Source organism: Battus philenor, unplaced genomic scaffold (genome assembly GCF_028537555.1).
Source record: "Battus philenor isolate CCGP_79_NKW_IND1 unplaced genomic scaffold, ilBatPhil1.0.hap1 SCAF_28, whole genome shotgun sequence".
In the NCBI taxonomy this organism is placed as follows: domain Eukaryota; kingdom Metazoa; phylum Arthropoda; class Insecta; order Lepidoptera; family Papilionidae; genus Battus; species Battus philenor.
Genome location: NW_027181691.1, coordinates 764,220 through 776,499, shown reverse-complemented (window position 1 = coordinate 776,499; position 12,280 = coordinate 764,220). Strand labels below are relative to the sequence as shown.

Here is a 12,280-nt window from a genome sequence, read left to right as displayed (position 1 = left end):
CAGTTACTTTTTTATTGCTTGACCAATTTTAACCAACATCTCGCCTGATAAGTGTCATCATTATTCAATAAAAGACTATTTAAATGACAAGAATCCTTGGCAGTGATGTCGCCTGTTTGTGTTGTGGAGTTTCTATTGCTTCTTCTACACAACTATAACACCTTGCGAATCAGAGTAGAGTCAAAAACAATAAGTTTACGATCGATAGGAGTTCTGTTAAAAGTTCCAATGTTGAATAAATGAATATCTTTGATGTTGTCGAAGATAAAGCAAGACTTATTAAGTACCTTCCCTTTAACCCGAAGAGAGAAATAAAGAAGCTGGTAGATGGTTGCATATTCGAAACGCTTGGTATACCTCCAAGGAAACTCCATAAAAGAGTGGAATTCAACCAACTTCTTACTCGTTTTATAAAGAAACAATGATAGTGGGACAAGGCCGTGAAAATTCCACAGCGCATTCCTCAAAATTAATCCTGTACAAAACTGACAGACCTGTTACTCGCCAGCGATGTTCAAGACTGAGTAATTTCTTAGAAACTATCTCATTATCATCTTTAAGTTGAACAGCATACCGTTCTATCGTGTCAAGATCTACAAGCTGGTGTTTAGTCCACATATAGAACCTGTGACCTTTATTGCATGATCTTTGCCTAAACATTAAAAAAAAGTTAGTAGTTGCATTTTGGAGGGAAAACTATTGTTTATTCACACCGATCTTCCTCCTATGAATCATTAGAACTAATTGTAACGTAATAAAAGATACAAGCGAACGCTAATTGATGTAAGGAACCCGTTGATTCATTCTATTTGAATGTTAGGCAGTCGTTCTTTTTGGTAAGATATGTTTTACTATTTCCTATGTTGTAATATCTCAGTTCATCACCACCATTATCGTATCATACAACGTCTACAAAACCTAGACAAATTTAATTTCGTCGAATTTTGTAAAATGTCGTCCTATCGTTCTATTTATTTTTTAGAAAACTATCTCTTGGTGTTAAAATTAAAACTCGAGTGCAAATAACAGACTGAAATTTATTACTGTACTATTTCAAAGAAGACTAGGGCTTTTATAGCTTCAGAGGTCAATAGTTCACGGAGCGGAAGTGTCGGTGAACTGTAAAAACTGAAGCATTCGTAAGTATGAAAAGGAGTAATACATATCTACTTCTGCTATGTAGCAGTAGTCGTGCATCTACTGTTATGCACGACTACTGCTACATAGTGGAAGTAGCTATATATTAGTCCTTTTCTTACTTAGGATGGACTTCCGCATAGTAACGCCTGAATCTATTAGATATTAAAGCATTTGTGTTTCAGAACCTACATGTGACTCTCCGGCGGAGGTTGATCCAGCTAGGACGAGGCTTACCTGGTCGTGTCAGTGTTGATGTTGGTGTGGTGTGTGTGGAGTCAGGATTAGAGGGAAGCGTGGACCACTCAGCAATCTAAGGAAGGATACTAATCCTACCTCGGATCGCCCACGCTGTTCGCAACTACGGGGTCGAGCGATTAACGCTTTTGTACAACGCACGTGTTTTTTCGTACGGTGAGCGGACATTAGTTGTGTGGCCATTGCCGTGGGTGCATTTGCACTTGCAGAGTTGTGAGTGAAGCGTGTGGTGTTATGACTGCGGGAATCCTGCGATAGGATCTGTAAGGACGTCTTTAGGACGTTTTACGAGGTGTCTAAAAGAGGTCCCGGGGGAGTAGCGAGTAGAGTTCGCTGTAAGTGGTTGGAGAGAGAGGCTCTTCTTGAAGTATACTTTTGAGCATCCCTGGAAGAACCCCTAGACGGTCACGAGTTCACCAATCACAATCCCTACTTTTCAACCAATCACACGTGTCGTTTGTGTGAGGGCAACGGAAGATATCTACGACAGAGAAAGTTATACATAACAATTCTAGTTTTGTACCGTTATATAATATGCAGCTTTAAAATTGTAGCGACAACTACAATTTTAACCAACTTAGAGAGATTACACTGTAAAGTTAAATAGTCATGTATTGCAATTATAAATTATAATTACTTAATATATTCACATATCTAATGGATTCAGGCGCTATTTTGCGGAAGTCCATCCTAAGTAAGAAAAGGATCAATATATAGCTACTTCCGCCAATGCAGTAGTATTCGTGCAATAAAGTGCACCGCCCTCCAGCCCGCTGATAAATGCAGAGTGGTGACTTTGTGTTTGGCACTAATCGGTGTTATATTACTCCTGAGGATGCCCCGTGGAGGGGTGAAACACGTGTTGAGTGATCTAACGGTGGTAGTTGTGTAATTCGCGTTGTTTACCGCATGCGCATATATATATATATATATATATATATATTTATATATATATATATATATATATATATATATATATATATATATATATATAAATATATATATATATATTCACCCGCATTGTGATGTTCTTGCCCCAAGTAAAGCAGGGGAACGAGTATAAAAAAAATATCCTAGTGATGGGCTCCGAGCACAGTCATCTTCATTGCTGCCTGGGTAGCTCTGAAACTTCTTATAAAGAACATCGAAAAATACCTCGTTTGAGACCAATAAACAATCACCGGCAATATACACTGGTCAAATACATTCATCATCAGATTGCGGTATTTCGAACGACGACAAACAAAAATAAAACAGTCTTATCGGAAATCACACCCGTTACATCTATAGTTGTAAATTGAAGTACCTAAGAAGTCACAAATGCATAAACAATTCAAGTCAGGTGTTCCGTGTCTGCCAAAACATTGCCTAACCTGCGGCCGGTCACGTGATGTAACTTATGTGACGTAAGCACTGGCTCTCTTCGCGCATTCCCTCGGAGAAACGAAAGCCTTAAATCTGGGGCGCGCTCAATTCGCCCTCGCGAGGTTCGCATTTATAATTTTTTTTTCAATAAAACTAATTAATAATTAATTTGAATTATATTTAATATTATATTAATACAATTGGTCCAACGGGTGATACATAAGGCTGAAAGGTTTTCGTGTCTTTGCCTCTTTTTTTTAACTCGTATTCTTGTCTCTTATGTCAAATATGACAGCTATGTGAACAGCTGTGCGGTTTATGTATGATAGAAAAGGCCGTCATGCGGTGAAGCTTTAATTACGGTATGTAAAACCTGGATACAAAACTATGTATAGACGCGAACTCGATATGAAACCTTATCAGATCGCATTAAGATATATATTGCGTTATATCTTAAAATATAGGCTATTTTTACAAGTAGGAATTCTTATATACAATAGCAATTTATTAATATGTTATATGGCAACACTATTATGTTGAATAATTATGCTAGCAACACTGTAACTGATTTATTATGAGCAGTGGCAGTTCAACGGTTGAAGAATGAGACGATCATAGGTAGCGCGTTCAATTCCCAAGATACAATCTTATATAATCCACACTTTGTGCATTAATTATATAGGATTGCCACTGCTCACAAGCAAGGTTCCAGAGGATGAACAAAAACGTCCTCTGCGTAACATAAAACCACACTGTGATCGCCAACCCTCCTGCCAAGCGTGGCGATTATGATATATCTCCTTAAATATCTTTGGGGGAGGCCTTCGCGTAACAGTGGGTGTCTATGGACTGAGAAAAAGAATATAGTATAGAAGTATAACGCAAATATTTGGGATAGGTGTTGCCATAATTAAAATAAATATAAAATTCACATATAAATGACATATATTTGGCCAAAATCAAAACTTCCGTATGTACCTTTAATTATATATTATTATTAATCTGCAACACTCCTGTCACGATTTAAAAACAATAAACAACGTATACAGTTATCACAGATTATAAAATTATTTAATCAAAGGTATCGCAACGTAATATACAGGGTGATTGATATAGGGGCTATAGAGTATTTATAAAGCTTTGTCAGTAGAAATCTTTATAGCTTTGACACTTCTTTCTAAACACCATGTATTTTTTTCTATTATAATAAACAGTTAGTTTGATGTTTTAATTTATGATTGTATTTATAATTATGTATCATACTGTATTTAATATAGGTATATATCAATAAATGTATGCTATATACATATATATGTATGTTTTGTATATATGTACACGTTAACTACCAATTATCTATGTCCCTAGTGTTTCTATACTATGGTTGTCTATAAGAAATTGCCTCATGTGATAAGACCGCCCATAGTATTTTTTTCTTTACTATTATGCGACTATATATTTTCTAAAGTGTACTATAAAGAGTATTAAATATATAAAAGAAATAACAGACCAAGTTACGTTAATTTTCTTTTCATTTTAAAGAACTCAGCTGTACTGACTGTGATAGAAGAAACAAGAGAAGTTTTAGTTTGTAGTCTTAAATTATGCTGTCTATTCCACGTGCTATATCTTGTAGACTTGAAGGTTAGGTTAATAGGAAAAGGTATGTCTTCTAAATGGGAGTAGTTGAAATGTAACTTACTTCTGCATAACGCCCGTGTCGATCTCATGCTGGTGCTTCAACTGCTGGTACTCCTGGAACAGCTTCTCGGAAACACTGCGCAGTTTGGATAGTTCTCTCTCCCTCTCGGAGAGCTCTGCCTCCACGTGTCTCTTTTCCTCTGATAGGATGTTGTACCGTCGTTGCAGATCATCGTGTTCTCTTTTAGCTGTCGAGAAATGTATTATTTCATTATTTTTTATGCTTATTTATTTATTATTAAAAAATATGACATGAGGAAAGTTCTAGAACAGTATTTTGCAAGGTTTTGTGTCCAATGCTCCATTTTGGCCTTTCCAAAGTTACGCCCCTCTTGTCAAATATATATTTTTTTATATTAAAGCGAAATGATTAAACTCGTGCCAAGTGCCCAAAGGGGCATGGGCCCCATGTTGGAAAACATTGTACTAGAAGAACCCAATACGATAGTATTTTTTAAGCATTAAAAGTTGCAAACGTACACTGATGTGACAAGAACCTATAAGAAATTGGCAAGGATTTTTGATTTCTAATATAGCAAATATTCACAAATATCCATATAAATCATGGATGCACAGACCGCGGCCCGCCGGTCGAATACTGGTGGCCCGCCGACAGCAAAAATAATACTCCCGTACATTTGAAAAATATTGAATTCTATTCCAGAATAAAACCAAAAAAAAACAAATTACCTATACTTCTGGTGGCCGGCCCGCCATCAGTTCATGATTTGCCCGAGTGACCTCTAGTCTTAATAAGTCTGTGCAACCATGATGTAAACACATTTTGCTTGCAATGAATATTTTTTTTTACTGATCAATATCGCTCTAGTATTTTGCTTACAATGTGTATTTTTTTGCATTTACTAAACGCAGACATTTAGGAAAGTGTTTGCCATTGTTTGATAAAGATAAAAATTTTATATTCAACAGTGGAACTTTTAACAGAACTGTTATTTATTAACTTAATATTATATGCGCCTAATTTGAACCAGCAGCCATTTTGTTTTTAAATTTAAAAAAGAGCTCTGTTGTTGAAAAGGTTTATTTGAAAGTCTAAGATTAATGATATTGTTTGAAAAAAATATATATCGTTCGATTGGCCATCTCCCGAGTTAATGCAATATTGCATTCATTGTAAATCATTTTGAATTATTGCTCGCAAAACACCTGGTTCCAAATTGGCGATATCTTTTTCAATGTTAGCATTAAAGGTTTGTAAGGTGAGTTTGAAATTTACGCTGTGTAAAAACAATTGACTACAAATCTACCAAATAATCAATAATAATAATTCCACATTATTTGGGTGTATTGCTCCGTCGCTTTTTGACAACCAATTTTCTATATACCTGTCAAATGTCAAAGTGACATTTGGCGCCATTTGTAAAAATTAAGACGCGTTCGTTATGACATTACTTTTAATTACTGTTATTAATATTCCAAATCGAAGATATATTTATTATATTTTCACACTGTGCAATTGTGGACGTATTACGTAAAATCGCAAACAACTACGCAGTTTATTGCAATGAAATCGAGATATTTATTTGACCTTGTGTTACATTGCTACAATGGAGAACATTTAAATATGGAACATTGCTTAAAAAAGTAAGTAGTTTTTTTTCATTTATGCAGTAACGCAAAAGTATTACGCTTTTTGCATTCAATTTTATTGAAACGTTTCGTGGTTTTTGGTAAAAAAATTAATGACTACAAAAAAATCGTAAAATAGTGAGGAGTTTTTTTTTTATAATAAATAGAAAATCATTATCATCGGTCTTGCGCTGCCCATCGGTTGCATGAGCTATATGTTCCGCCCACTGCCACTTTAAACGAGCATGTCTTTGAGCTACGTCGGTGATCTTATTTTTTTTGTGGATCTACTCGCAGCGAAACTCCGAGCATAGTCCTCTCCATCGTTCTCTGGGTGACCATCAACCTTTATATGAGGCTCGCCGCAAGTGACGCCTTGGATCCATATATCATCACCGGCAACACACACCGGTCAAAGACCTACGTCTACAAACATTGAGGTACTTCTAGGTCTAGTGGGTCCAAGACATGGTTACACAGACTTATTAAGACTGGGGGCCACTCGGGAAAATCATGAACTGATGGCGGGCCGGCCGCCAGAAGTATAGGTAATTAAATATTTTTGATTTTATTCTGGAATAGAATTCAATATTTTTCGAATGTACGAGAGTACTATTTTTGCTGTCGGCGGGCCACCAGTATTCGACCGGCGGGCCGCGGTCTGTGCATCCATGGTCTAAGACGTCATAAATGAACTAAAGTGAAATGTCATTGATAAATAAAAAAAAATCTTTAATTAGAAATCTTCGATTCTATCGTCGTAGTTTCTATCGTTGGGAACTAAACAATATTATCAGCAATAGAATGTAATCATAATGACTTCTTGATAAGAATAACAAAAGAGATCGTTAGGTTTATGTATATATAGATCTTTCAGAACGCCAAAAATTATTTGATAAATTTTTACCATGACTAAATAATATACAGGGTGATTGGTTATAGATAGATCTTCAAAGAAATTAATGTATAGTTCTCTAACCCAGGGATGAGAAACACGCGGCACTTTAATCACAACGCACGCTTATAATTTCCAAATAAATATTTTTATATATTTATTTCCCTAATCAATATAATAATTTGAAATTTATTATAAAAGAATGGTATACACTAAACCAAAACAATTTGTTTGTGACGAGTTATTCACATGATTTTTTCGTATTGAATAGGTATATAAAAACTTTTTTTTATTCACATTTCTTTATTATAATGTTTAATATAAATAATGTCCGGTAGAGTAGTGGCCTGCCAAACGATTTTAAAATTTAAATTGGCCCGTTGATTAAAAATATTTCTCACTTCTGCTTTAATTAATCAAAATCTTTGAAAATCACCCTCTCATCATTGCGACAGGTCAATTACTTCTAAAGTAAACAATAATTTATTTAAATATTTAGTAATATGAATTTTAAAAAAGCAAACACCATTTAAAGCTTTTTTACACCTATTTATAATCACCTAGCGTACCTCCATAGGTTCAAATACGAAGATTCCCCTAACTGTCCTAAATGTGTCGGAATGATTGAAGATGCAGAGCACGTCTTTTTCGTCTGCCCCCGATTTAACGAAGTCAGAAGATCTTGGGAAGAAGGTGTAGGATGCAAAATCTATCCTGAAACTCTGATAGCTACAATGCTGTCCTCACCTTCGGCCTGGGAACTTACGAGCGCGTTATTTACGACCGTGCTGAAGCACTTGCGAAAAATAGAACAGGAGCGGAGGAATCTGGCCTGAACAGCTTCCTGATCAAGAAAATCTGCGGCTATATCCCCTCTGCGAAGTAATGCCTAGCGGCCATGCTGTGGTGACCAGGGATACCGAAGAAAGAAGATTGTTTTTAGTCGGTATTGACGCCTAGATCGAGCCCGACATACGCACCATCAGGCCCTATGATACGTAAACGTATTTTAAAACCTCTTCGAAAAAAAAACCTATTTATAATCATCCTATATGTGTAGATATTTTGCCTTTTTCCTAGTTTATCTGCAGTCTCAGACTTTAATCAGATTTATTCCTTTTCCTTTATCACGTTTAAGATACTCCTCAGCAGGATATCTCTTCACCTGTTGCTAATGCTGTTACTAACTCATTTAGTTGTGACGGACAAATAGTCAATCGACAATTAACTAATTATATACAAAACAATCCTTAAATCAATATAGATTTATGGCGTACAATTATGAGAAATGCCCGCGACTCCTGCCTTAACATTAAAGCCTTCGATATGCTATCTAAAGTAACTAATCAAACGCGCCATATTTTATTACAAACATAGAAGATCCTTGAAGCTAAACATAAGAATTGTTTTTTTTTTTTTAATTATGAGGCAGAGACATTACATTTCGGTCTAATCAGTTTTATAACTTTTTTTAGTCTTTATTTTCATACTCCTTTTTTCACAATATCTTTTATGTCTTCCTTTTAACCATCACATCTTCTTTCCTCATTTGCAAATATTCACACATCACCTTTCTACATCACCAATTTTTACCAATCTTTGTATATATAACACGTTATATTTATAGTTTTAAAATCAGAGTTAAAAACTATATATTTTTTATCATTATTTTATCTGTATTGATTTTAAACTCATTCCGCTGTTATTTTTAGTACAGATCATATATTTTCGTAAGAACTTTGAGGAGTTAAAAGTAGAACAGAGTAAATATATACAGAGAATGTAAATAAATATTTATTGGTCATTTACAAATGACTGTTTACATATTTGAGTGTAACATCAGTGTTTCAAGGGACAGAGAGTTCAAAATAGGAAACTAAAACAAACTTTGTCTAAATATCTAATATATAAAATTTCCATGTCACAATGTTAGTTACGCGCCGGCGCGTGATATTTTTGGCGGGGAACCGAAAAGTAATGTCGTTTCTGTTGACATATTTTACAGAAAAACCGATTGATTTCTTACCGCTCCGGCATTGATTTGTATACTATACGTCAAAAAGTTGTTGATAACGAAGGTGAATATGTTATTTATTATAAAGAAAAACTTATTAAAAATGTAGTCGTGTGAATTTAACTTAAGAAAGCGACATTACTTTCCGGTCCCACTAATATATGCAAATGGAATATAATTAATAATATTTGAATCATATTTAAACAAAAAAAAACAACAAAAAAAAGTTGGCTTCTGTCTGACTCCCATGTTCAAGACACTGGCAGTGAAGCAGATATAAAAAAGTCTAAGCCATATTAAAAAGAAATATACAGACTAAATAAAAGAACAAGTTTTATGCATAAGGAAAAATAGGAAACCATATAAATGTTTTAAGTCGTAAATGTAGTGAGAAACATAAACAGATGTTCACTAACGACTCCAGTGCTTTACTTAATATAAACGTACAGGATGTTGTTACAAATGTAGTCCGTTTGTCTTTGTTACTAAACGCATCTTTAACGGAACCTTTTTGTAACTAACTCGTGTTACATAGAACTGTTTTTAAAAATACAGTACAATAATTGCCAACTGCAAAAAATCATACGTCCAGATAAATTAGTTACTTTATTAATTGCAACACTATTTAATAACCTTTATAAAAAGTACATAAAAAAAGAAAAACAAACATTTAATATTTCTAAACGAGATATTAATGTCAAAAAATCGCATACGCATATATATATTTTTACATGTGACAACACCAACTGTATTTTATACAATTCATCTTATTTTTAACTTACGTAAATAGAGTAGATCCACGGTTAAAAATATATCATTCGAAAAGTTCTAATAAAATTAATGATATCTATTCAATCTTAAATATGTGGGCGGTAATTTTCTCTAAACTATGTTCAGTAGTGAACGCCTTACGGTTGAGATGATGATAATGATGTCCAGACTTATATAATCTACAAAAATATGTCAAATTTAATTTACAAAAATATGCCAAACACACGCATAAATACGTCAAAATACGCATTTGAATCAAAAAATCAAATCTCATGTAGAAAGTAAGTATATATTTAAGGTTATGTGTAAAATCATGATAATAAATTAGTGACTTTCTCACAGTAGATGTGGTAAAACATTCACGACTTTAGGATATCTGTTTCTTAACTTACAGATTCTTAGGTGTTCATTATAAATAAATACAAAAGTCCAATTAAATAAATAAATAATTCTTGTAAATTCATTGTCTTCATTGCTGAAGGAGTTCCTGGAAAGCCTTGATCAAGGATTCGACGACCTGCCTCCCAAGGTAACCTTTATCAGTACTTCCGTTATCGTGAGATCCGTCACCCTATTGGTTTCTTTTTCCAATGCACAATATTTTTGAACAAGTTTTAAAAATCAAAATTAAATAAGTATTAAAGAAGCATATTCGATAAAACTGGAGTATCGATAAGCCGATATCGATTTAAATAAATAGAACATATTTAATTAAAATAATAGGTGCGTTCAAAATATCACATATAAGTATTAAAAATTAAAAAAAGTTTGCGTTAAATTTTAAAAATATTAAAAGTAAATTTAAAAAATTCCGTAGAACAGAGTCGTTCAAATATGTGTAAGTGGAAACGTGAACGATAAAGAATTCCGACTAAAATACAGGCCACGGTCGCTTATGCTATGGTTTGACACTTTTACCTTGTTTACTTTTCCCGCGTTTTTTCGAAGAAACGTCATCAAATGACATATGACCGCATTTTCCATTGTTCGGTTGGATTACGAAATAATTACACGTAAATTTGATGACATTATCACTTAGCAAACGAATTCTGGTCCCAATAATACTCGTAAGATTTATTTTTAGGTACAATAACATGTTTACAGGCCAAATAATGTATAATCACAAATGATTTATCCCGTATTTGTGTCAGTGTTAAACATTGTTTAACCTTTTGTATAAATTATTTATTGTACGTGTAGTGAATATACAGTCCATTGGTTATAGGTGTCAAAGATTTGAAGGGTAAATATATAACCTCTTTACTGCCAATAATTAAAAAAATTATGAATAACAGACATATAAAACCTTTTTTTTAATTAGAATTTGTACTGCAAGAAGTACACCTTTAACATGACAATTTTAAAAAGATGTAAAACTTTCAAAGCTTTTTGCTGACAAACGAACTACATATTCACCCTTTTAAGGCTTTTTCAATTAACATCCAACGCATTTTCCTGTATTTGTTGCTGATTATTATCATCTGACTCTTTCACCTGCTAAAAGTGCGATTGAGTAAGTGTTATATTACTACTCGAACGATATACATATACAAATTCAAAAGTATTACGCTTTACTACTTGCTTTTAAAGTTGAACGTAAAACCTTTGGGGCGTAAGGTAGCCGTTGTCGTTTCAGCCTATAGGCGCCCAGTACAAAACAGGCCTCGCTCAAAGATATCTATGTGGTTTAACATAATCATGGTGATCCCAGTGTCGTGTTATAGTACGCACAAGACGCTGCTTCCCATCCTCTGGTAACTTATTTATGAGTAGTTGCAATTCTATATAAATGATGCACAAAATCGAACTACGATCGTATCTGTCTTCTGCCGCTGAACAGTAATAGAACCTATCCTGAAAACAACTTTAAAAGTATCAGAGATAGCTACCTGGGCAACCTTGACTCGGGCCACTACATACCATAATTTCACCAAATTGGGAGATCCCCGAGCTTCTGGATCTCTTCAGTGTACTCTTCATGGAATAACTAGGCCCCTTTGAAGAAGGAAGGTACCGTGACTTGGGTTGTTTCAGTAATGTCTGTACCACTTGCTATAATTCCGCGTAACTACTTAAAAATCGATATTTTTAATAATCTTAGTGATAAGACGGGCAGGAAGTTAAACTGATAAAATACTAGGTTTATTACGCTTTTGGCCAAGCGTTCAAGTTTACAATCGTATTATTTAAGACTTTGGAACCCTTTTACAGAACTCTTATTGATCGTCAACTTATTTTCTTTTCAATCTTTGTTTTTTACTCCGCTTCGCAAGAAGTTATACTTGTGGAGAAGAAGCTGAAAGATACTTCACAATAGCACACCTTTTAATAAACTATTCATTTGAGTTGAGTCTACCACCTGTATGGGTGAAATGTCTCAGACCTGATAAGAAGCGATATGAAACTCAGCGACACTAGATATTTTTTAAAATAACTTAAATAATACAATAAACATTGCAATCTATTGGTGGCGAATGTATCATTCTCAAGTTATGATATCTTGTATAAAGTATTTTAAAGCGTAGTATCACTAGGCACACAAGCTTTCTGCC

At 34.1% G+C, this 12,280-nt stretch overlaps 1 protein-coding gene across 1 annotated transcript in view; it reads right to left on the bottom strand.

Moving 5' to 3' along the window:
• Nucleotides 1-12,280, bottom strand: part of LOC137925914 (shootin-1-like) — a 34,916-nt gene that overhangs the window by 18,090 nt on the left and 4,546 nt on the right. The window contains exon 2 of the mRNA XM_068769399.1: nt 4,460-4,646. Within this exon, the coding sequence (XP_068625500.1) occupies nt 4,460-4,646 (187 nt within the window). The remainder of the gene's footprint in view (nt 1-4,459; nt 4,647-12,280) is intronic.